We start from the raw sequence: 26,526 nt of genomic DNA on the forward strand, positions 1-26,526 counted from the left end.
GTCCAAGATAGCACAGCAAATGATACAGGCAGTTACCAAAAATACAAGGGTTTATTAACAGACCATCATCAACTCAACATATGCCTGCATTTGGGCAAGCACAGGGAAAACAGCAGGGCCTTATCAGGACATGCCTCATTGTATCTTTACCACAGCTCCACAGAGTGGGTGGGGTACATTCATTAGATAAAGTCTGAAGAGGGCACCAAGGTTCTACCTTGACTCCAAGAGGGGTTCAGCAAAAACCCTTTCACAATCAGATGAATAGGATTAGTAGAAATCATCATCTCCTTTTTCCACTGATTGCTGATTCAGAATCTGCTGCTGCTTCCGGTACAACTCAGCCACCTGCAGCCAGAGAAATATTATGGAAAGATGTCAATTTTCCATTGCCATCCACCATAGTAACCCTGCACACTGCTACCTAGTCCTTATCTACAGTTTCAGTGGGTGGAATCTAACGTAGCACTATGGAGAACATTCTGTCAGTGCAAGGATTTCTGTTTGAACAATGGAACATTAACCCTAATTCACTTCTAGGGGGTTCTCCTAATTCTCTGGGGAGGACATGGGGCACATAGTGGGGAGGAGAGGGAGGAAGTCCTATTGTGCAAGCAGAATTCCTTGGGCTGAAGGAATGTGTTAGAATATTGCCCAGTGTTCCTAAACCTTTAGATCTCTGGAGGGAGATGGTTCCTTAATGTCCTAAATTATACAGTGGTACCTTGGGTTACAGACGCTTCAGGTTACAGACTCCGCTAACCCAGAAATAGTACCTTGGGTTAAGAACTTTGCTTCAGGATGAAAACAGAAATCGCGTGGCGGCAGCGGGAGGCCCCATTAGCTAAAGTGGTACCTCAGGTTAAGAACAGTTTCAGGTTAAGTTCCTTAACCCGAGGTACCGCTGTTTATGTTTCCAAAGAAAAACGAGGCCAATCTCTTGCATGTCACAGATCTGTCAAGAAAACCTGAAGATGATCCCTTCTCCCTCCTCACCCGCTTCTTACCTGGTCTATAGAAATTAAATACTAGAGTAGTAAAAGGAAAAGATGGCTCTGCAGAGTCTGCAAACAATGACTATTAGACCCATAGACTACAATCCCATACATATGTATCCTCCCGTCACTGTACCTGAGTACTGGCAGTGGCTTCCTCTGGTTTCTTATCATCACGGATGCGTACGAATCTGGGAAAGCGGAGGGAGATGCCCTTTTCTTCATCAACCTGGAGTGGAAGGACTTGTTGGTCAGAAGTTTAGGGTTGGATGTTTCAGTGCCTCATTTGTACAAGGCAGTTTCCCCCAAAATATGTAATCTGGAGTTCTAGCCAATTTCAGAACTTGGTGATTTGGATAGCAAGGGAAGAGAAACAGTATAGGATATGCCCTTCTTCTGCAATACAGTTTTTGCGATGCAATACTTATTTTAATTCTGAAGAGGCAAATTTTAGTGCCTTCTCCAGAACTAAGCCATGATCTCTTGGGAGCAATCTAGACACTGCCATTCTGCATATGCGGGGCTCTTTATATCCATGTCTGCATGCATATGTATATACTGCAGAAGAAAAAAAAACCTGAGGAGGAACACACATGAAATACACCAATAATACAGAACTGAAAAATTTGCTCAGACCAATTGCAACGTCTATCTAAAAGTCAACATTATGACTGATCTGATATACTGAAGCACCAATGACAAGACATTTCACGAAACATTGAAAAAATGTTTGCCAGTGTTAAGCCACTGGCCATAATAAACTTGCATGTTTTACAAAATTCTAAAAACATGAAAAACTATGTAAAACATTACACACTCCACAATACTGTGCAGTAGTATACAAACTATACCACAATTTTGGCAGCACATAATGATTTGAATAGATAAAATATAACTTGCCACAAATTACATAGTATGGTTACCAATAGGACAAATAGGACAACTTTGTAAATAGCTGCAAAATATTGTTCAACAGTAATTATCTGTTGTAAGCAGAAGAGCCCAGAGGAGTTTAACTATGATGGATGTCAGGACATTCACCGAGCATGTGCCAGAAATAATAATTTATGTGTGACTTTGGCATTGATGCTTCTAGAAACAGGGTGCTGAAGGTCTTTCAAGGTTAGCACACTTAAATATGAAGTAATCTTCCAAGAAACGCTACCTGTCTTTAAATTATTAAAGCCAAGTGATGGATTTCAGCCAGATCAAAGTGTAATCCAGCTTCTCTGCAAAATTTATTTTTTCTAACCTGCACCCGTAGAAACACATTAGTTGTTCATTTGATTATAAACACACGTAGCAATTAACAGTAAATTCTGCACCATATATATATATTTAGAATGTTTTTCAAATAAAATGTGTTACATATTAACAATTGCTTCAAAATCCCATGAGGAATTCCTATTTAATACATAATCTCTGGAAAAAAGAGTATGTGGTCAAAATTAGTTAGCATTTGATTGTGTTTGGACAATAAAGTTTTGTGGTTTTTCACTAGCACGTTTTCAGTTTGGCACAATGCTTTACACCCAGTTGTCTTTTGATTCTCCAGTGACAAAACCTAAACAGTGCCTTTATATAGCATGCTGAATTAATGTTCTCAGAGAACTTTGCATTTAAAAGATTTCCTGAATAGTTACATCCTGCTCATTACCCACTGTGTATCTGATCAGAATGATTAATGTGAACAAAAAATAGTTTCCTAACTCAAGGTATGTGTGTACTGCCCTTCATACAAATTTATTCCAGGGTGGGACAGTTCAGGAACAAAAAGCAGGTAAGTGAAGTATATGCATCTAAGCCTGTCCTACGGATAGTTTTGAGAGGTTTAGTGTAGAATTATCATATATACAATCTCTCACCAATGGCCCATCAATCACTCACCAAACCAGCTGCTGCTTTGTGGACTGGAGAAATGGATAAGTCAGCACACCTCACCTCCCAGACATGCTGAGCCTCTAGCCAATGGTCAGGCTCAGCTGTTCCACCCCAGCGGTAGTAGGATCGTGGCTGTGGAATCACATAGTCCTGCAATATAGAGACTAGAATAAGTAGTATTTGTATGGACTAGTCCAGAGGAGTTTGCACAATCTTCCTCTGGGCTCTACTTATAGCTGAGGGTTGGGTGCCCACTAAGACTCTCTAGGTATAGGACCCAGAACACTGGCATTTCTCCCCTATAAATCAAGAAATAGTTGACTAGAGCAGAAGGCCAGATCCAAGGAGGATGGGCTCCCTTCTTTGCCACTCCTAACTCCACATAAATAGAAATTCCTTGTAAAGAAATAAGGTGGGGGTGGGGGGAATGAGAATTTCTTCTGTATCCAAGCATGGAGGATAGTTTGTCAGAGCGGAAAAAAGCTCCTACCTTGAGAGAGGCGTGGAATTCTTCTAGGTCGTAATCTGTGAATCCACAGCCGATCTGAGAGTAGAGGGGAAACATGGCTGTTAGGGAAGTGTTGCCTTGCAGAGCTGGAAAACCCATGCGCTGGACATGATGTGGGAAGTGCAAGACCCACTCAGTTTACTTCTCAGACTACTGTCATCTACCCTCCTGCCTTTTAACTTATAAAATGGCAACAAACAAAAGTACTTTTAAAGTATCGGGCCAGGTGCACTTGATGCTACAGGGCACCACTAAGCCAAGTGTCCTTAACAGTTGGGTGATCCTGGGAATGCCTTACCTTGCAGATGCTCTGGAACTCCTCACTATCATCATCATAGCAAGCCAAGAGGAAACAACCATATACGCCTGCGCGTTTGCCCTTGCCCAGATAGGCACCGATCACCACAAGGTCCAAGGTGTCACCAACACTCTCCAGATAATCTTTCTTAAGCTGGTATGGAAAACAAAGTTACTAAGTGGAGCAATTTGTCTGTTCAGGCATATGGGCTGAACTTGTATCTTTGTCTGGAACTTTCAAAATGATGCAAATTTTGATTCTGAATTTGAGGTATATAACGTTGCTTTTATGAATTTTTGCTTATAATATTATTGTCAGCATTCCATAAGGACATTTTATTCAAATGAAGAAGCAAGGAGGAAAATAAATAAGATGCCCTCCTCCCTCCAAGAAAAGCACAGCCAATTTGGGGAAGGAAGGGGGCAGGATCTTCACTCCTGCCTCAGGTCAGTCGAGTTAAAGCAGACTTTCTTTTGCCAGGTGGCACTACAAGCTGGACTGGGATTCTGTTCTCACCTTCAGCCAGTTGTGAGATCTCTTTGCAATTTCGTATGTGGCATCCACTTCCAGCGTTTTCACCATTAGCCCCTCACATGAATCTGAGGGAGACAAACCATCCTTATTATCCCAACCTCTATGGCACATTTATTTATCCTGCTCCTTTTGTTAAAGAGCTTTAAGCTGTCCACATGGTTCCCCCTATTATCCTCACAATACTATAAAATAGGTTAGGCTGAAAGAGGGACATGCTCAAGGTCACTTCGTGTTAAGCACAGAATTAAACCTGGGTTTCCTACCCATGACTGCACACTGGCTCTCATTGTGGGGGCTCACCAGGAGTCTAGAGCTTCTTATGTGAAATAATACAGTGGCAAGGAGAACAGTGAGCCACCACTATCCCCACAATACCTTTGATGGAGCATTCGAGGAAGTCTGCTATCTCATCAGTGTTACTAGTATCCATGGAGGTTGCAAACAGGAACTGGCCTTCAACTTCATTGAAGGAATCATGAAGCAAAGCCCGGCGCTCAGATAGGGGTTTCCGGACTAGAGGCTGGAAAGATGCACAATTGCACATTTTGAAAGGCAGATACAGAACAGGGACTCCAGTGGGGTGAGGAAGGCCTAAAGCAGGGCATCAGGAAAACAAATGACTGAAAGCACCAAAGATCCAGGTAATACTGGATACACTTACCTGTCCATTAAGGAAGAGCATGTCGAATGCATACACACAAACCTGCACTCGGATCTCTGTGGCCTCTACATCCTGGAGAATAAAGGTGCAGTCAGAGAAAAGGGGAAGTACAAATTTTCACAGGAAAATTTCTTTGAAATGTTTCTGCTTATTGGTTTTATTTTTCCTCACGTCTCTTGCACACCCCAACTAACAGATGCTAGAAGAGAAATCTTCTTTCCATATGCCGCACAATTTATTCATGGAAGCTACTCTTATTCCCAAAGCCACAGCTCCCACATGCAACACCCTCCTTCCCCAATCCAAACATAATCCACCTCATTATAACTATGGTGTGCACCATACCCGATTAATATTTTTGTAAAACAATCCAGCAGAGGCCACTTACCTTGCGCTTGCGGGTGGTGAGTACCTGGAATGGCAGGATCTGTTTGGAATCAGGATCCCAGGCCACAGCTTCTGCATCCAAAATGCATGATTGCACAGTGCTCTTTTTTACCTGAACAAGGGAGTGGATTTAGCTTAGCTACCCTTTTGAGACCCAGTAGCTATAGAGATGACCCTGTGTTAGCAAGCCTCCACCACATTCTGTTTCCCTCCTAGTTATGCACTCCCTTCACCCCATACTTCTAAATGTTGCTGCACCTTGGGGATACGGCTAACAATGTCGGGGTACTTTGTTGTGTTGTTCTCTTGGTTCCGGCTATAGACGTGCACTTCTCCATTCTCCAGGATGTGTATCTGTGAAAAAGGAAACAGTTGAGCTTGAGCTACAAATTGAAAAGGGATGGGGGTGGATTCCCCTTTTTGGGCCTTACACCATGCATCCTTAGCACCCTTACCTGTGCTCGCTCCCCATCGTATTTGTATTCACAGGTGAAAGCTGCCTCTTCAAATCGCTTTAATATCTCCCCAATTCCCCTTGTTGGGTGAGCCAGCATGGGCTTCAGTGGAATCCCTGTGGGGAAAGCACACAAGCTGAGATTTGCAACAACAGTTTAATCAGCAAGTCATTGGAAGGGAAAGTGACAGAGATCCCTGCATGGAAAAGAACAGGATTCAGGAAACATATGATGGTAATGGAGAAGAAAGGGGCAAGGGAAGCTCAACATTCCCCCCCCCCTATTAATATAGCCCCAGCCCAGTATACCCGAAGAAGCGTCTCCACCCTCACTGTTCTGCCCAGACACTGAGGTCCAGCTCCGAGGGCCTTCTGGCGGTTCCCTCACTGAAAGATGTGAGGTTACAGGGAACCAGGCAGAGGGCCTTCTCGGTGATGGCACCCACCCTGTGGAACGCCCTCCCATCAGATGTCAAGGAAATAAACAATTATCTGACTTTTAGAAGACATCTGCTGGCAGCCCTATTTAGGGAAGCTTTTAATGTTTGATGCTTTATTCTGTTTTTAATCTGTTGGGAGCCACCCAGAGTGGCTGGGGACACCCAACTGGATGGGCGTGGTATAAGTAATAAATAATAATAATAATAATAATAATAATAATAATAATAATAATAATAATTTCTTCCCAATTTAAGTATGGAGTTCCCAACTTAAGAGATTCCAAAACATGAAGTCATGCATGACAGAATCACTTCTTACTGTTGTTATAGACAACATCTGTGTTTTAAAATATACACACCCACAACCAAGAGGATTAGAAACTGGTTTATTTTGTTTCTGTAAATGAAAGCATATGTTTTTTTAGAAATTTTTGTTTTGCACTGGTTAACAGTTTTCAGAAGAAAACTGAGAGAAGGACAAAAAATTCTAGGCAGAATCAGCAAAAAAGGTGGAGCTAGCCAGAACCCTGATCAGAGGCAGGACTAGAACTGAGAGGGACTTTCTCCCTTGTATTGCAGCTAATTTGAATAGCCCTGCATATTGGTGTGAGAGGGAGGACCAACCCATCAGAAGATTCCCTTTTCCTTGTAGGAGAATAAATAATTCTGGAAAAGAGGTAAACACTCTGCTGAAGGCAATACATTAAATTTCCTTCCACACACAAGACAAATGTTCTAGGTACCTGGTGTGATCTTGCAGTGATGAGGCAGACTCTCCACACCATGTTCCAGAAGGACAGGCACAATAGTATCATAATTTGGCAGCTCACTGAAAACAAAGTAAACCAGAATGACTTAGGATTTCTGCTAAGGCTTTGGTTCCAAGCCAAGGTCTTGCAAAAGAGTAGTACTGCTTGCAGCACTAGGCTGCTGATTCAGAAGCCAGCACTACTCATGCAGCACCTCCTATGGCTATGTATGTCTTCTCTGGCATTTATTTGCTCTTGCAGAAAGTTCTATCAGCCTCCAGGTTGTAGGAAAGAAAGGCTAACATGAGAAAAACGCACATTTTATTACTAATTTGATAATTTGCACTCCAATCTGATTACAATACAATAAGAGCAACCCTCTCCCCTTCCCTCCCCAGAACAAGGAGTGCATTTAGGCATTGGGTGGGGTAGGCTGAGTTCACACATAAAATGCAAACTAGCAGATTAACAGTGCCCACGATTACTATTTTACCACACATGGTTATTCTTATCATCCCAGAATGGATACACTTACTTATTTTAGTCTAGAAAAGCCCACATACACGTGGCTGAGAGCAAAAAGATCTGATATTCCTTGAGGTCCCATTGCTCTTTGAAACTTTAGCTATTTCAGCCTCTGAAGACAGAGAACTAGGGACAGATGAAAAACAACTGGGTCTGAACATTAAGCAGAAAGTTACTCACCAGAAGGCCTGTTTAACAATCAATGCTCTCTCGTCCAACCAGTTTTTGCGTACTTCTGCAGACTTGCCCTTTGAAGCATCCAAAACTCCTGGGGGAAATTCTATAGAGGGAAGAAATATATCTATTCCCAGTGGCTGACATATAAACTGCTAAGGTCCCTGTAGCTGGGATGTGCCTTTTTGTTTATGATTTCACTATGAAAAATACAGAATCTGTTAAACACAGTTTTCAATTTTAATTCCTAACCCTTAAGCTTGCAAGATAACAAGGAAGCTTTTATACATAGACAGTATCTGGAAACAGATCAGGAAACAAAGGGAAGCTGAACGTGCTTAAATATATTGCAAAGTTCCGTATCATTCATGGCTACCACAGCCCAACTTTTTGTCTTTCTCCTATTCCTTCTCCTCCATGTCTCAAAGCTTCAAATTCCACATTCTTACAAAATCTCATCTTTGGAAATAAGATACCCATTTATTTGCATTTAATTCTGACCAATTGCAAAATACACAATACTCTTGTCCTGTGGATGGCACCAAATTCCCTACATGCAACATCCAAATGCTTTACATTGGACACTAACTATTCCCAGCTGCAACACAACACAGCTCCAACCCTCACTGCTGTACTGTATCCTGAACTCACTTTGTCCTGGAGGAGTGAGTGATGCTGCCTGGGCTAGAGCAGACAGGACAGACTGCTCTGCTAACCCAATCCTCAGTTTTCCTTCTAGTGACCTGTGATACAAGAAAAAAACAAAACCCAATTGTAACATTACAAGGCTGGAATTGAGGGCTCTAGGAGAACTCTGTGTGAATGGGTCTGTGTTTGTTGGAAGCAGGGATATTAGGAGTGGGGACTGAGAAATAGGGTGGTGTGTGGCAACAATAAACCAACAGGTAAGATAGGAGTGGGAGAAATAACTTACAGTATAGTTTTAGGGAACAGAATGTTACAGGGGTGCAGTATGGAGGTGCTAAAGTGAGGATATGAGAGGAGGCACACTAGAGGAAGATATATCTCACTCACCGAGCTACGTAGCGAGCCTCTGAATAGCGGCAAGCAACAAACAAAGTCTTGATAATGTCAATCTTCTTGTTCATTGACTGAAAGGGGCACAAATGGGAGTTAATGTTGAGATGCATCTGGAGGGAAGGGCAACCTGGCACATACTTCAGGAACTCTTTTTAGTGTTATATAATGAAATACAGTAGAATCCCCATTCCTCTGCCATACATGAAGCATATATCTTGGTTGCTTCAGACATCATGTGAAGACATGTGTTTTTGGCCAGCTTTCACTGACCTGAAAGAATGGACCCTGATGTTTCTGAATACCTGTGTTTAACTGCTCCTCTTTTTATAATGCTGTTTTACTGCTTTTAATTGTTTTTATGCTATTTTTGTATACTGCTTACAGATTTTTAAATATTAAGTAGCTTAGAAATGCTTTTAAATGAATGAATGAATGAAGATAGCAAGCTCACAAAAATTGTGTTCAAGTTAATGCTTTTACAACTCCCCTCCCAGATATTAGCTTATAGCTGTGTTCCCTTGGGGACTCTGTAGCCTATCCTTTGTATGATTTGTAGTAAAAGAACAGCCCAATCTAAAAGTACAGAGAAAAACCCTCTGCTTTAGAATTCTTGTACTATTTGAGAGCCCTCATACCACACATGTATACTCCTTTAGCACAGCATTATCTGTGCTTTCTTGGAAGACATCACATCAGATATGTTGTACCAAATGCACATTAGAGGAGAAACGCTTTGGGGGTGGTGAACTAGATTTGGATGGTGGGCCAGAATTACTATATCTCTCCACTGTGTAAGACAAATTTGGTAGGTGGGAAGGATGGTCCACCTGTCAATCATCTGGTGTTATAACATCAGCTGATCTTTGTTGCCTGCAGTTTCAAATCCAACTGTGCAGGCAAGTGCACTGGTTGCAAATCTCCTTTCAAAGTATTTCACTGGTTGTCAGGTCTTGCAAAGCCTATTGCACAAACCATAGCAAACCTCCTTTGGCTAAGCCAGGTCTTTACATGCTCCACAGATGAGTGTGGCTTGACAAAAAGGGGCTAGCAGGCCAAATTAGACCCGTGTGCTGGAGGTCCATGTGCTGACCTCAATCTTGCCCCTTCCCCAGATAACCCAATGCTTTCTCTTGACGCTTGTACCTGACCATACGTGCCCAATCATCCATTACTTACAGAGCTTCCTGTCATGTGCCCAATGGCCTGAAGTTTGCCAAAGACAGAAGCAGCATCAAGCTTGGGTGGGGCAAACATGGTACCCTGTGTAGTGCGGCTACTCTCAGCAACCAAACCCAGGTCTCCCTTTTCTGCTGCTTCTGCCTTGATCTGGTCCAAATTACGACCTACAGAAGGAAGGAAGGACCACAATGATCATGAACACCATGGTCTAGCTCAATCACCAATTTCTTATGAATTCCTGACAGTCTCATCATTTAGATAAGGACAGAGGCAGCCATTATTACATTGGTGCTGAATGCCTGGAGATTAGCAGTAACTGTAACTGGGCAAACTCACCTGTGGCCTGAGCCAAAGCTTTCATGAGGATGGTTTTACCAATGCCCAACTCTAGGCCCTCATATGCTGGGCCTAACCGGTTGAGACAGAGGTAGACACAGGGCAGCAAGTCCTCTGGAGACAGAGCAATCACAGAGCGGAAAAGATTGCTCAGGGTCTCTATAATTTTCAACCTGGCAACATAGATGAGAAGCGTGTTAGAACAGCTTGTGGTCAGATAAAATGCTACGCCCATTTATTCCATGAATTCTAGAAAGTGACCTTACCGGGCAGATTCCTCCTCAATCTTCTCAAAGGTACGAGCTACTGCCAGGTATGGTACCCTGTCAGAGGAATGAGGACATGACACTGGTTCAGAGCCATGTAGCTAAATAAGGATCAGGCAACAGAGTCAGTTGCTGCTTTCTTGTACCTTTTACATTGCCTGGCAAGGGCCGTGGTCATAGAATGTGAGTATTAAAAAGTCTTAAGTCATACCAAAAAGTCCATCCACCTTCTGCATTGACTGAAACAAGTAAACCAAGATACACCATAGAAGAAAGCCACTTTCCCCCTCCAACCAAAGCAAAGCACCCCAACATGGAGCGACAAACCAATGAAAAGAGTGCTTTTTTGGACCGTTTAGAATCTGACCTCAGGGCAGGAATTGGATTAGATGATCAATGCAGTAATTTTCAGCACTATGATTCTATGGTCAAGCATGAATGTGGCTAACATGAAAACAGACAATCCAAACAGGATGGCTAATCTTTAGCCTTCCTGATGTTGCTGGCCTGCCATCTTCCCTGACTATAGGCCATGCTGCCTGGAGTTGATGGGAGTTGGGAGTCCAACAACATCTGGGGGTCACAGGTTAGCCACTTGCTATCTATGCTCTCTAGTTCTTGGATTATAAGGGGTGTATGGAGGTAGACTATGGAAACAAGGGTTGAGACTAACAACCTTCTGTCACACACAAAAGGCCCCCACCCCAGCAGCACTTACCTCTGGCCTGGGCCCCAACAAGCATCGTTTACAGGATGATAGTTTCCCTTCATTGGGTTGTAATTTGTAGGCTCAAGTGTAAGAGATGGCTTGGCAGAACTATAAAAGTAGGAAATAGTCATGCACTTTGACTGTGACTGTCATGTATGTGTTCAGGCAACTTTGCAAATAAGTCCACAAAGGTTTCAAACTATTAACCCTTTTCTCTTAAAATAAATTACTTCACCTGCACATGCATAATCCACTGTTACTTTGTTTACTTTTTTTTATGTTTCTTTTTTTTTTTTTAAATAATAGAATTTTATTAGTTAAAAATACAAAATTTACATTACAAATATATTCATACCAAAAAATCCGTCAAGAAGTCAAAGAATAACAGAATAGCACAAGGAAGAAAAACAAGAAACAAAGAAAAAAGACAAAAGACAAAAGACAAAATTACAAATAACAAAACTTCCGTTCAACTCGGTCTTGGAGTTACCAGATCTTATATTACTTCTGCAGCACTAATAAAGCAATTATACATCGATGATTCTAACTATCGTCTACTGATAAATTATTTATTCCCTGGGTATTTTCAAAATAAGTTAAAAACTTATTCCATTCGTCTTTATACTTGCTTGCGTTATTTTGTCTTATTTTTTGTGTTAATCTCGCTAGTTCAATATATTGATATAACTTCAATTGCCACTCTCCCACCGTAGGTAAATCAGAGGTTTTCCATTTTTGTGCTATTTGGATCCTCGCCGCAGCCAGGGCATATTGGAAAAAAGTTTGGTCTATTTTCTTTATTTCTTTACCAATCAGCCCTAAGAGAAACAACTCTGGAGTTTTGGGGAGGTTATACTTCAGAATTTTTTTCATTTCGTCATGGATTTGCTTCCAGAATTCTTTTATTACATCACAGGTCCACCATATATGAAAAAAGGTCCCAACCTTGTCTCTACATCTCCAGCAGGTGTTATCAACAGATTTATACATTTTTCCTAGCTTTGCTGGGGTCAGGTACCAGCGGTACACCATTTTCTCTAAATTTTCCCGCAGGGTTACACAAGCTGTAAATTTTATACCTTTCGTCCAAAGTGTTCGCCATTTATTATAATCTATGTTATGGCCGAGGTCTTTCTCCCATTTTACCATAGCCCCTTTTACCTGATCTTCCTCGGTATCCCATTCCAGTAGTTGTTTATACATTTTGGAGAGGAGTTTATCATTACTTTCTATAATTTCAGCCTGAAACCTCGATTTTTTCCCATTCATACCCAATTTCTTGTGCTCACCCCATAAAGCGTTAATCTGATGATAGAGGAGCCATTCTTTTATTTTATCTTTCAATTCCTCATAAGGCTTCACCCTCCATCCTGTTTCTGTCTTTTCCAAAAGATCCTCATACGTGCATCTTTCGTCCGCCATATTTATTTTTTTTATTTTAATGATATTGGTTGGGGAGAGCCACCAGGGGACACCTTTCTCAATCAGTTTTTTATACCTCCTCCACACTTCCAATAGTGGGCCTCTAATTATATGATTAGAAAATCCTCTGTGGGCTTCCCCTTTCTCTTGCCATAGGTAGACATGCCACCCGAATCCAATATTAAAACCCTCCAGATCTAAGAGGTCTGTATTTCTGAGGGTGACCCACTCCTTTATCCAGCAAATACAGGCTGCTTCATAGTACAGCCTAATATTCGGGACTGCGAATCCGCACCTTTCTCTTGAGTCTGTTAAATATTTCAACTTTACTCTGGCCCTCTTCCCCTGCCAAATAAACTTAGTCAGGGTTTTTTGCCAGTTCTTAAGGAGGGAGATGCCTTTAATTATCGGGATACTTTGAAAGAGGAATAACAATCTCGGGAGGATGCACATCTTGATAGCCGACATCCTCCCTGTCCATGAGAGTTTTAATCTATGCCAGGTATCTAGGTCTTTTTTGATATCCTGCCACACCTTATTATAATTATCCTCAGCCAGGTTTATATTTTTAGGTGAGAGCCAGATTCCCAGATATTTTACTTTATTCACAATTTTAATGCCAATCTTTTCCTCCAATTGAATTTTCTCCTGTTCAGTCATATTCTTTGTTAGGGTTTTTGTTTTCTTTCTGTTTAATCTGAAACCGGACAGCCTGCCAAAATCCTCCAGGAGTTCCACTACTCTACTTGCACTATCCAGTGGGTTCTCCACAGACAGAACCAGGTCGTCAGCATAGGCCTTTAGCTTAAATTCTTTCTTCCCAATTTTTATCCCCCTCACATTCACTGCCTCCCTTATTCTATTTGCAATTACTTCTAAAACCATTATAAATAGCAGGGGGGACAGTGGACAACCCTGCCTTGTGCCCTTCTTGATCTTAAACGGTTTCGTGAGATTGTCATTTATAATCAACCTAGCCTGTTGTTCTGAGTATATTGCCCTGATACCTTTCATATAAGGACCTTCAATACCTGCCTTACCCAAGCACTGTATTAAGAACTCCCAAGAGACGTTGTCGAAAGCCTTTTCGGCATCTATAAAGATTAATGCTGCAGGGACGTCTATTCTCATATCTAGGTATTCAATAATATTTAGTACGTGGCGGACATTTTCTTTTTGGTGCCTGTTTGGGAGGAAGCCCACTTGATCTTTATGAATATATTTCATTAAAAGCTTCTTAAGTCTGCCAGCCATAATGTCGGCAAAGATCTTGTAGTCGTTATTAAGCAAAGAGATTGGCCTGTAGTTTTTTATATCTGTTTTTTCTTTCTCTGTTTTTGGAATCAAAGTTATATAAGCCTCCTTCCACGAAGCCGGGATCTTCCCCCCCTGAAAGATGTTATTGATCACGTCTTTTAAGACCGGGGCTAGGTGTTCTTCTAATGTTTTATAGTATTTTGCGGAAAGACCGTCCGGCCCTGGGGCTTTCCCGATCTTCATTCTGCTAATGGCCTCCTTAACCTCATTTACTGTGATCTCCTTATTCAGTTGTATTCTATCCTCTTCTGAAATATATTTCCTTTCATTTTGCTCCAAATAGTTTTTAATCTCGTCACTGTTTTCCCTTCCTTTTTCATATAACTTTTCAAAAAATTGGGTAAACCTGTTTTCTATTTCCTCTGGGTCTTCTATGATATTATCCTCCAATATTATTTTATTTATCACATTTTGTTTCTTTCTTTTTCTTAGCTGCCAGGCAAGTAACTTCCCCATTTTATTTGCCGACTCGAAATAGTTTTGTTTTGCAAATTTAATTTTCCACTCTATCTCCTGATTTAATACCGCTGAGTATTGGGATTGTAGCACCTTGGCGGCACGATTAGCCGCTTCGTCTGCTGGGTTATTAATTAATTTTTTCTCATAACTTCTCAGTTGGGAGAGGATCTGTTACTTTGTTTACAATAATTCTCCATCTTCTGATGCTAATTATTGGCTCAGCACAAGCAAGTGGTTATTTATAGATCTCTCCTAAAGACAGACTGATAGTATCCAAAATGGTTCAAAGTTGGTAATCTTATTTAGACAAACTAGCACTGACAAGAGCTGAAACTTTCTAGCATTACTAAATACACATTAGTTAGAAAAAGATAAAAATAATATAGTCAAAACCATTTTAGACCCCACATGTGACTAGATACTTGAGGGTGTGGAATTCAATGGCACCCTGAGAAATATTAGTAACCCCAACTCTTCCCACAAAGCCAGCCAAGACCTAGATCAACACATATTATTTCCCCAGGCATTCTTTACCCAGTCTGGGATTGGAGTTACTAGCTTTTTCTTATAATCAGTACTAAGCTAATCAAAGCTCTAGGGATAGCCTTCACAAATGTGAGAAGGAACAGAGAAGACAACTAAGTTAAATTAGCAACATCAAGTGAATGAAGGGGCCAATAATGGCCACAACCAGTGCTTTTTTTTCAGGGAGTACTCAAGGGTACACATTACCGGCACCTCTCTTTTTTTTGTTAAAAAGTGACACTTACTTTAACAGCTTCATGGCGAGTACCAGTACCTATTTTTCTAGGGGGGGAAAGCACTGACCACAACCATCAATTCAAGTGTCTCCTTGGACAAGGAGATTCTCAAAGTATGCCTAGTTTATGCAGGAGAGAAGATGGGTAAGAATGAAGGGTGATTGTGGTGGGATTCCTTATTTGGGAATGAGCAGAAACATAGACCAATTCTTCTATACAAACAGTGAAACAGAAAGTTCAAAGTTTGTCAAGGCACTGTCTGCCAGCTCTAACTTCTTATCACCATCATTACTGTTGTTAGAAATAGCAAACATAACATGTACAATTGTGGGGCTGTCAGACAGTCCAAAACAGAAATATTTGAATTTATTGTCATCTATGGTGGTTTTTTTCTGTGGACAAAACACTTTACAGTCTCTCTTACTGTGCTGCTACCATTACCTTTGGTTTTCCCTCCAATCAACTCTCCCAAGTGAGCAAAAATTAGCTTGCTTCCATTCAGAGTGGCTGGCAATTGTGTGAATTCCTGCATGCTACTCTAGAGTCCTAACCTGGTGGTAACACAAAAGAAATATAGTGCCTCAAATGGCACTGATCACTTGCCAGTCAGCTTTGCTATTGGATTCATGGCCATTAAGGCTCTTTGGTGCAGACATGTTTCCTCCTATCACCGGCACTTCTTTTTTCTCTGTCTTCACAGAGGCTTTCCGAGGGGCTATAAGGCAGAAATGAGACAAATGTGGCAGTTTCCCTCCATAAGTAGAACAACTATTTTGGAGTATTGATGAATCTATGAGAATTACCACAAACGTAGGAGGTACTGGAACCAAGACTAAGACTTTGGAAGCATTCTGCAGTAGGCCAGACTCTTAGCCCCTTCTTGGGCTATCAACAGTGAGATTTCAGAATCACTTCTTATTTTTCATTTTCCTTTTTTATTTTATTAAATTTGTCAGTTGCTTTATCTTGCCCAGGGCAATCCAAAGCAACTTCCAATCAAACAAATAGACAATAAACCCCACATAGATACATTAAAACCAAGATGAAAGAGGAATACATTAAAAACATCCCACTCACTTCTAAAAAGACCACAAATAGTTAAAAGTAAAAAAGGCCTGGTTATAAAGGGAAGTTTTTGCCTGGCACCTAAAGATATATAATGATAGGGCTAGGTGAGCCTCACTGGATAGAGCATTCCACAAATGAGGAGTCACTGCAGAAAATGCCCATTTTTGTGTTGCTGACCTCTGGACTTCTTGCAGAGGTGGCACGTGAAGAAGGGCCTCAGATGAAGTGTGCAGGGTCTGGGTTGGTTCATATGGGGAGAGGTGGACCTTGAGGTATTGTGGTCCTGAATAGTATTTTGAATTAGGCTCAGAAGCTAATAGCAGCTAGTGTAGTCAGACCAGGATTGGTGTTAAACGCTCAAACCATCTTGCCCCAGTGAGCAACCTGGCCACTGAATTCTGTACCAGCTGAAGTTTCCAAACAGTCTTCAGAGGGAGACCCACAAACCTCCTGGCATCTGTTATCTCCGTGTTATGCAGTACAGTACTGGTGTAAAAGGTATTATTTCTTCCACACAAAGCTCTTTGCCAATCCCTTTCAAATTTCCTTTCACAACCATTCTGATTATTTTTTTTTAAAAAATCCTTTATTTTCAAGAATCCAAAACTCTCATCATATAGTGGTTTCTAAATGGGGCCACGGATACATTCCCACACAACATTCTCAGTGGGGATCTAATAGAAGTACTATCATTTGAGCATGAATATTTCCATCTACTATATACTCACCAAAAAAATTAGAGATGGGCTTGCTGGATGGCTTAGGGGGTGATGGTGTTGTATCTTCCTCTGCATCTACCTCAATTTTTACCTGTACCACTTCTGAATTATCATCTTTCATTTCTTCTGTCTTGATGGACCCCTCATCAAGCTCCCCTTTTGTGCCTATACAAGAAGGATACATTCCCACACAACATTCTCAGTGGGGATCTAATAGAAGTACTATAATTTGAGCATGAATATTTGCATCTACTATATGCTCACCAAAAAAATTAGACATGGGCTTGCTGGATGGCTTAGGGGGTGCTGGTGTTGTCTCTTCCTCTGCATCTACCTCAATTTTTACCTGTACCACTTCTGAATTATCATCTTTCATTTCTTCTGTCTTGATGGACTCCTCATCTGGCTCCCCTTTTGTGCCTACACAAGAAGGAGAAGACAAGGTCTAACAGAATTCAAAGAAGGTTCAGTCTGGATATCTGGATATCACCTTGTACCTTTCTTCAGCCTTCCAACCAGGCATCAGAAAGTACTCACCCTCTCCATCCTCATCATCTCCTTTCCATCTTTTGGTACAATGTTCCTGCTGGATGCTATCATGGTTACTGACTTCTTCCTCTGCTTTACGTTTAGGGAGCTGCTTGCGTGCTGAAGGCAGAGATAAGTCTTGCTGATGGACAAATTGGCACTACAATTTTCTTAACAATTAAGATAATTTCTTGTTGGTACAAACAAAAGTAAGAGTTGTCCTCTCACTAGCCCCTCAGCCAAACTGAGATATGAAAGCTAGGAGCTAAATGTCACCTTAAACCTAGGTTATGGGTGCAACAATGAAATGTCACATTCACAGACATTAATGATGTTCAGGTCCTATGGGTTCTGTCTCTGCACTTGTCTAGCCATAATACAATACACTGATGTGTTAGCCTGAGGGAATTTTCCCAAAAGGGTTAAGATGGTAGGCTGCTGAAAGGGGAGTGAAATATTTTAAGGGAAGCCTTAGAGAACACCATGTTGGAAGCCTTAGTTCCAGTTTTTCTTTGCCTGCATTCACTATTTGAAAATTCTTTGCATTTTTCTAGGATTGCTATGATTGAAAACTACTTCCCCAGGCTCTGGAATCTAATGAACCCCCTATGTGTATCTCAAACTGCAAGTTGTCCTTCTGTTCAGAGCCAAATTTCTCCAGTCACTCCAATTAAGAGGAAACAGCCTGGTGATAAAGCTATTCTATTACTTTAAAGTGTGCAAAAAACTTTTCAACACATTTGTGATTTCAACCTGCTCTGCTGCATTAGAAAAACTATTTTATTGCAAGTTGTGGGTCCATCCATCCTTGCCATCTTATTTTTTCAAATGTGTAACACAGGGGAAATCAGAGAATTTAAATATGTGATGTGCATGTATGTAACAGTCTTTCCAAGTAGCTAAAAGAACTAGAAGTTGCACTGATCAATAAGCCCATATTCTAAACAGTGCATGCTTACTTAGAACTAAACCTCTCTAACTTCAAAGAAACTTACATTCTTATGTGTTTAAAGAATAATTTCAAAACAAATGCCACTAAAGAAGTCTTATAGCAGAGAGGTGAAAGTTGCAAGATAAGAGCCAGGCCAATATTCCACTATACTACCCTGTTTCCCCGAAAGTAAGACATCCCCCGAAAATAAGACCACTCTCGCTGTAATATAAGGCCTCCCCGATAACAAGGCCACTCTGGAATATAAGGCCCCTGAAGCTACCGTAAGGCGTTGTACAGTATACAGGTAATAAATTTCCCTTTTTTTTGTTCAACAATAAATGTGTACCCTATTCTTCTTCATGGAAAAATAAGACAACCCCTGAAAATAAGATCTAGCGCATCTTTGGGAGCAAAAATTAATATAAGACACTGTCTTATTTTCGGGGAAACAGGGTATCATGTACAGAAGAAGAAAAAAACTAAGAATTTATGGATGCTCTTGATGACCAAATGGCTGGGTACCTACCTGTTCTGCGCCGTGGAATGTAGGTGGGTGAGGGCGAATTAGAGGAAGCTGGGCTGGTGCTTTGTGAGGTGCTCTGTGCAGGAATCTTTTGCTCAGGAACACAGTCAGAAACCTAAAAAGGCATAACTGCACAGTAAAAAGGTGTCGGCAGAAGAAATAACTCCAAATAAAGGTGTTGCATTCTTGGGGCTGGGCAGGACAAAAAAACTACCTGAGAATCAATTTAATGCTGAAATGAAAGAGGCACTACAAAGGATGCAGTTTTGAGGGTAAAAGGGGGATGTAGCAGTCTTTATACATAGTGATGAACCAGGACACCCTAAATACACTAAGTTGCTGGAAACTGAAATTACACCCAAAAGACCAGGGCTGCAAGACCTGAACTACAGATTTCAGAGATGGATTGATTTCTGCATGAATAGTTATTCAAAGATCAGGGCATGTCAGAAAGGGGGCCTACCTGCTTGTTATTATCTGCCTCTGTATCCTTTTGTTTTGGTTTTCCAGAATCCACTTCACTTTTAATAACAGAGGTGGTTTTTTGGGCTGCAGTATTCACTGAGGAATTTGCATGGTGTGTTATACCATTTACCTGTGGTTCAGAATCTACAAGTTTCCTGAAAAGAGACAGAATGCTTAGCAACAGAACAACTGGACTTATTATTATTATTAACCCCAACTTTCCTCCAAAGACCTCAAGTTGGCAAACATAGTCTTCCTCAATCATTTTATACTAACAACAGCCCTATAAGGTAGGTTAGGCTGAGAGATAATTACTGGCCCAAGTTCATGAATTGACCTTTATGGTTGAATGGGCATCTGAATTTGGATCTCTACAGTCCTAATCCAAAACTCTAACCTCTATACCATACAGGCTCTCCCATGTATGCACAAGCCCATCATCCATCCCTAATGTGGACTCTCTGGGCTGGATTCATTTCAAAATCCATTCTAGTTTATGTGCCATCAGCAAAGAGCAGGAGCAAATGTTCTAGCAGAGAGGTTTAGGTAGCAATTAAACTTTAGGCACATTGTGAAGAGGTAAAAAGAATTGATGGTGTGGAAAGAATTTACTTTTACACCACTTGTTACCCAGGTGAGGGGACAGCTTTTAAATAAAAAACGGAACCAAGAGAATTACAGCAAGATTCAGCAGATCCAGTTAGGGACTTGGAGTTTATTAGATACTATTGCAAAAGGACCAACTTAATGCGGCTATTCTAGTCAAACCACCACTTAAGAAGGTCTGCATGAGAAGAATTAAAACAAGGGTTTTATAGGCACAGCACACAAAGAGTCATAAAACACCTAAGCATTCTCAAAACATAAACATGCTTCTACATACATCAAGAAAGGTTACACAACAAGTAAAACATATATGGTTCTATATATTCACCCCCGCAATCACCTTGAGATATCCCAAGAGTGTCCTGGCTATTTGGTCTCAAATGTTGCATTTCTATCACCATTTCCTTGACAACCAGGCTTTCAGAAGGGTTGTTTACATTCCAGTCCCTATCTCACTTCCCTTCTCCCTGAGACATTTCAGGAAGCTTGAAGGAGATGTTTGGATTTACACTCTGATGTTAACTAGAACAATATAACCATTTGTGCCACTTTCAAGGTTAGATAGGTTTTCTTGTTTATGGCCTTGAGAGCACAGGGGTTATAAAATATAGGCACACAGGAACCACACATAAAAACTATTCAGTGATGCATTCTATCTTTCTAAACATTAGATGTCATTAATATTTGAAACATAATTAAATCAAAATGTACACCCTGGGTCTCTGATTCTTATATCAATGACAAGGAACTTGTACAGAAAAAGTGAAAAAGCAAACAGTAAGTAAAAGATCAAACAAACTTGTTCCATGTTAATAGTTACATTAAATCCTGACACTAAAACACCTGTGAAGTCTCTCTTTCCATGTTCTCCTGTTTTGTTTCACGCAACTTGGACTACACTTGTCTACTCAGAATTAAGCCCCATGGATGGGCAAGAGTTTATCGGATTGCAGCTTTCTCCTAACCGATCCTAACTGCTTTGGAATGCTCTTGCCCATCACATGATACAGTTCCTTACCAACATTTTAAGAGGGCCAGCTCTTTTCAGTGTTGGAATGATAAATGCTCCCACTCTATGATAATAAAACACAACCCATGACATAATTATAACCAAAGTTAAAATAGCAAACCAGTAAAAATATATTTCTTATATAAACAGATAATGACCATACTGGATTGCTGAAAAGTATTTTTGGTTTTCCTTTAAATTTCATTTTTAGCTTCAACAAGAAATCTGTTATCCTAAAAGGTGGGATATAGATGTAATAACAGTAATTAAAGCTTCTTTGCTTCTGAGAGAGAAACGTGGTAGAATTGAAAAATGCTGCTTGGAAGGATAAAATTGTTTTACATTAACACCGTTCTTAATTTGTACTTCTTCATGTGTATGTATCTAATATCATTAAATTCATTTAAAATATTTTCAGAAAATACAGTGGTATCTTGGTTCTCAAATGCCTTGGTTCTTAAATGCCAAAAATCCGGCTGTCGGATATTGTTTCCAGGGCACCTGCACCAATCAGAAGCTGTGCCTTAGTTTTCGAACATTTCAGAAGTCAAACGGATTTCCGGAATAGATTAAGTTTGGCGCTTTTGTTTTTGCTATTTATTTTGCTTTTTTGTTTTTGAGGCTTTTTCAGTTCACTTGTTTTTGTGACTGTGTGGAACCCAGTTCAGCTACTGATGGATTGTGTGACTGCGGAAATGGATAAAAGCCCCCCATCCAAACAATGACTATCATCAGTGCAGGTAAGAAAAAAAATAATTTTTATTTTTATCATCTACAATACCATCTTATTTATTTTATAGTACAGTATATTAATTATTGCTTTCATTTTATGGATCAATGGTCTCGTTAGATAGTAAAATTCATGTTAAATTGCTGTTTTAGAGGTTGTTTTTAAAAGTCTGGAACGGATTGATCCGTTTTGTATTACTTTCTATGGGAAAGCGCGCCTTGGTTTTGGAATGCTTTGATTTTGGAACAGACTTCTGGAATGGATTAAGTTTGAGAACCAAAGTACCACTGCATTGTAAGAGTACAACCAAAAGGCTCTTACTTAAAAGCACTGGTCTTCAGCAGATTTTATTGTGCATGTGTGGAATCTGGTATTCTGTGAAAATTTTGCATCCTGAGAGTTTCAAACTGCATTAAAAAGGGGGAGTAGTGTACAGTTTTGTCCATATACCAGTGCATACCCCAATGTGACTTACCTTTTGGGGGCAGGCTCCTCTTCCAGGTGATTCGTCTCTGCTGCTTCTTTTCCAGGCTTTGTTTGTGCCAGGGGCTGGAAGAATGATCTGCCCAGATACAAATAAATATGGTTATGTCTGTTATCTTCCTCTACTCCTGGCAGCAGAGTTCACCCACTTCTTTCAACAACAGGACTGAGGTTATCAGTACTTCTGGCTGTTCGAAAAGCCAATAGCTCCCCCCAATACCCAATAGAGTCACATATTATTACACGGGTATCTTAGGCAGAAATAGTACGCATGATGATACATGGCAAGTCAGTGGTGGTGGAGTGGTTAGAGTGGCAGACTAGGAACTAGGAGAGCAGGGTTCAAGTCCTCCCATGCAGTCATGAAGCTTGCTAAGTGACCTTGGGCCAACTAGTTTCTCTTAGCCTGACCTACCGCACAGGGTTGTTGTGAGGATAAAAATAGGGAGAATGAGAACCATGCACACAGTACTGGTGGGTTGGAACCCACTAGTGGGTTGTGGCCTGATCCAAGGTGGGTTGCTACAGGAAAACTACCACCGTGCAAATGTATGGTAAAAGATTAAGAAATGGGTCCCCAAATGCATGTCTGGGTTAAAAGCGGGTACTGGGTCTGAAAAGGTTGACAATACCTGCTCTAAAGAATGATCACACTGTTCAGCCCAGCAAAAAAATATTTGACAAGGAAACATTTTCCCAAGTTGCCAATTTCTATGTTTGAACATTTGGGGGGGGGAAGTTCTCCTCATCCCCACATTCCAAGGTGATGCTTACCTTATAGTGCTTTGCATTGTGCAGCTTTGCATAAGGGTAGTACTGAACCTGCTGTCAGAATAACAACTCGACTGGCCACTTCCGCAAGGCAAAGAGAGCACAAGTGGGGTTCATGGAACAGGTTGTTAGATTCTATCCTCTCATGGGCTATAGCTGATAAAAATGAAAAGAGGAAGCAGATGAACAAACAAGTCATGCATTAGTTCGAGCCTGAACTACTCCCAGAAGTATGGCAAGACCTCATCTGGGTTGATTTTAAAGCTCAGGCAAATAAAGTATAAATATGAATCCATCTCAAGATGTAGTACTTTATGTTTTTCATGATCTTGCTTTAAGTGTTGATATCCATTCCAAGTCATTGTGATATGACAATTGAAATGAATATATATATATACATTTAAAGGCACGACAGTGGGAGCATGCTATGGAGTATACACAACACCTCAAACATTCACACATACAGTGGTGCCTCGCAAGAAGAAATTAATTCGTTCCGTGTGTTTTTTCGTCTAGCGAATTTTTCGTTTTGCGAAGCACGGTGTCGGAAAAGTTTTGGAAAAGCTTCAAAAATCACCAAAAACCTCAAACACCGCGTTGTTTGAGTTGCTCCTCGAAGTCAAGTCGCAACTGTATTAACGGTGTTAAGAAAAAGGAAACAAACTTGCAAGACGTTTTCGTCTTGCGAAGCAAGCCCATAGGGAAATTCGTCTTGAGAAGCAGCTCAAAAACCGCAAAACCCTTTCGTCTAGCGAGTTTTTCGTCTTGCGAGGCATTCGTCTTGCAGGGCACCACTGTACATACTTGTACTGTGGAGGAAACCCAAAAGCGTAGTATGAATAGCTAGTCTTATGAGACACAGCTGTCTGGTTCACAATACAGTGTCTCCACAGTTACAGTTCCCTCCTAGTCAGCTGAGAGACAGTGCTGTGAGCCTCCACAACCCTTTTGCTAGGTACAAAAAAAAGAGGATGGAGTTGGCGAGGGACTGACAGAGGCACCTTAGGAAAAAGGAGAGCGCTGTAGTGTCACTTGGCCCCAGTTGTCCTTGAGACTAAAATGAATTTAAATAGGAAAGGGTGGTGGAAAAAAATGCGGCTAACTTGTGCACCCTTCTACACATAATCTTACATGTATATAGTGAACTAATCAAGACTACTGTACCAGCTAATGATTTTATATCCCCCGGTCACTAACATGGATTAGAACTGTTTTACTCAACTGTGCATAAAACACCTCAACTACAATTTTTTTTTTGTGTGTGTGCAGTCCCCCTGTAAATCCCTCATAGTACTGTGGGCCACAAGACAGCATAGAAGGGGATGGCAGCTGCTGAATATATGTGTGTGAAATTAAGGCTTTCTTTTTTAAAAAAAGAAATTATGTTGAAACGCTTCCTGTGGCACTACACAGCCAAGAGCATGCAACCTAAAAAAAGGAAAGATCTGTGAAGCAAAAGCGACAGTGGAGAAGCTACATTATCTGGTGCCATGTCTTTTTCAGGGTCCACAGGGACATCTTGTGCTTCAGCTGCATAGCAGAGAAGTGCTAGACCTCTTAAGATTAATCGACTTACAAAAAACACAGTAGGCAAAATTCCTTGCAGCTGCTACATATGTTGCCTGATAGAAAGCAGGGACAGGGTCCCTGAGCCTTTAAAAGTTGTGGAAAAGGAGAAGCTTCAGCAGGAGGGGCTTTCCTCTCCTTCCTAACTTTTGAAAGCGCAGGAACCTCAGCACCCAAACAGGCGTCCATGGTGACGCTCTCGTGCCCCACAGTTTTATCTAGTTTCTCGTGTCCTGCCACATTTTAAATGACCAAGAAACAGAACTCTGGATGTGGCAGGATTTGTTTCTTTCACCAGGAACAGGCTGGTTGGCCCAATAGTATCTCTGCCTGCGCCCCTTCATTTTGTATGAACAAACGTCGCCACACCTTCTGTTGAAGAAAGGCGTGCGGGGGGGGGCAGGGGAGAGATAGAAAAACTCCGCCCTCATAACGGCGAATGAGACAAACCACGAACGAATAAACCGCTTTTCGTTTAAAGAACCCCATCCGTTGAGAGGAGCAGAGGAGGTGAAAGGTATAGGCCGCCCCCCTCAGCAGCCACCTCCAACGGAGGTGATGGTGGGTGTGATGGGAGCCAAAGAGAATAATACCCGACGGCCTCTTGGGTCCCTGGGAAGAAGAGTAAGGAGAAAAAAGGGGGCAGGTGAGGGGGCGCCTCCTTGGAGAACTGGGGTGGGGGGAGGGGTTGCCACATTCCCGCCATTCCCCCCCCCTCGCGAAAGGGGGACCCACTCTGCCTCGCTCTGCCCAGTGAATTCCCGCCAAAACTTTACCCCGCCCCTCCCCCCTCGTTGTGAAGGTTCCTTCAGCGGCCTGCACGCGACAGTTACCTGCACGAGCCTCTGCAACGTCGGTATCACTGTCTCTCTCTCTCTCTGCCGCTTTGCAAACCTTTCTATTTTTTTTCGCGCGAAAATCTAACTCTGACAGGCGAGCGACGTCACACACTCGGCAACCCTCAGCACGCTGGGAAACGTAGTTTTCTGGTGGTGGGGAATCACTCTTCCCCCGTTCCATCCTTCATTCCGTGTGCATGCTGGGAAATGAAGTCCAATCTGAGGCAGTCGAAGCGCTTTGTACTACTCATAGTCAGGCGGCGGCATCCTAGAAAATGGATTTATTTATTTTTTTAGATCGCATTCCACTTTTTGACGTCCTGCACTCCGAACTGCTTAGCGAAGTGCGTGCTGGGAAATGTAGTCCATGTTTTGTGAGTTTGGGCAAGTGCTGCTGCAGTTGGTGAAGGCACCAATAAATGATTTAATTCCAGTTTTCAGTACTCTTTTTATAGGACTGTGGCAGCTGCTCCTCTTATTAGGAGAAAACAGACACTACTGATTTGAAGGTGTGTTAGAACATTCGGTATTAATGTAAAATAGTGGCATGCAACCACGTTAACACTTTAGATCCAAACCAAATCCACTGTTTTTCTGCTCAGTCTTAAAACTGAGAAGGCTTAAGATCTGATCCTGGAAACCTTTATTCCCAGTGTATTTTTCTTCAGACAATTTACCAGCAATATGAAAACAGAAATACAAAATGGTTCAAAACTCTAGCCTAGCCACTAATGTGCAAATAGTCCTGCCTTGCAAGGTGCCATTTAACTTAGATCAGCCCACCCTTACCTTTTGGGGCCAGGGGGCATCTTTGAAAATCTAAAAAAACTGTTGTGGAAGCCACAAAATATCCATTCCACTGAAGAATAGTTGATGGTGCTTGATGTTAATGGAAAAATCCGAGGGCTCCCTTGGACAAAAACAAAGACACCAACCAGGATAACTTGGAGCAAAACAGCAGCCTGTAGGCTTGGCCTTTATTGAACTGTTGCAACAAGGTGCTCCCCTCACTTGCAGGAGAGAGGAAGGACACAGGAAAAATGGTGTGCAAGGTCTTATGAAATTCCCATCCTGTAGATCAAGACCACCCCCAGAAGCATCATGCATACATCACAGAAAGGAGGGGTTGAGGGAGTAGTTGTGGTGGTAACCTGAGTGTCCTGTGACCTGGCTGGTTCCCCCTTTCCCC

The 26,526-nt window shown here is 41.5% G+C and overlaps 1 protein-coding gene across 9 annotated transcripts; it reads right to left on the minus strand.

The window, feature by feature from the left end:
- Nucleotides 1–32: 32 nt before the first annotated feature.
- On the minus strand, nt 33–25,490 carry LIG1 (DNA ligase 1). Of its 9 annotated transcripts, none has more exons than XM_082195538.1 (28): nt 25,332–25,490; nt 22,936–23,088; nt 22,154–22,240; nt 19,332–19,488; nt 18,872–18,983; nt 17,421–17,531; nt 17,148–17,303; nt 16,893–17,048; nt 15,700–15,811; nt 11,147–11,245; nt 10,429–10,485; nt 10,163–10,335; nt 9,824–9,990; nt 8,642–8,718; nt 8,258–8,349; nt 7,613–7,712; nt 6,902–6,987; nt 5,720–5,835; nt 5,523–5,618; nt 5,266–5,376; nt 4,878–4,949; nt 4,592–4,736; nt 4,199–4,281; nt 3,683–3,835; nt 3,367–3,420; nt 2,883–3,026; nt 1,132–1,224; nt 33–348 (listed from the first exon to the last, which is right to left on the minus strand). In XM_082195538.1, exons 2-28 carry the CDS (start codon nt 22,965–22,967, stop codon nt 271–273), a joined length of 2,919 nt encoding a protein of 972 aa, XP_082051664.1. In that variant the 5' UTR covers nt 22,968–23,088; nt 25,332–25,490; the 3' UTR covers nt 33–270. The 9 variants fall into 9 exon arrangements, with proteins under 9 accessions (XP_082051664.1, XP_082051665.1, XP_082051666.1 ...); XM_082195539.1 differs by lacking the exon at nt 25,332–25,490 and adding an exon at nt 25,092–25,210; XM_082195540.1 differs by lacking the exon at nt 25,332–25,490 and adding an exon at nt 24,794–24,853.
- Nucleotides 25,491–26,526: the final 1,036 nt, after the last annotated feature.

This window comes from Podarcis vaucheri (assembly GCF_965113315.1).
Source record: "Podarcis vaucheri genome assembly, chromosome: 13".
Taxonomy (NCBI): domain Eukaryota; kingdom Metazoa; phylum Chordata; class Lepidosauria; order Squamata; family Lacertidae; genus Podarcis; species Podarcis vaucheri.

Coding starts and splice junctions, on each gene's coding strand:
- LIG1 (XM_082195538.1), bottom strand. CDS start 22,967: ATGCAAAGCTGCACAATGCAAAGCACTATAAG. Junction 17,304..17,420: donor AGATGATGAGGATGGAGAGG/GTGAGTACTTTC, acceptor CTTCTTGTGTAG/GCACAAAAGGGGAGCCAGAT. Junction 4,282..4,591: donor CCTCGAATGCTCCATCAAAG/GTATTGTGGGGA, acceptor TGTCTCCCTCAG/ATTCATGTGAGGGGCTAATG.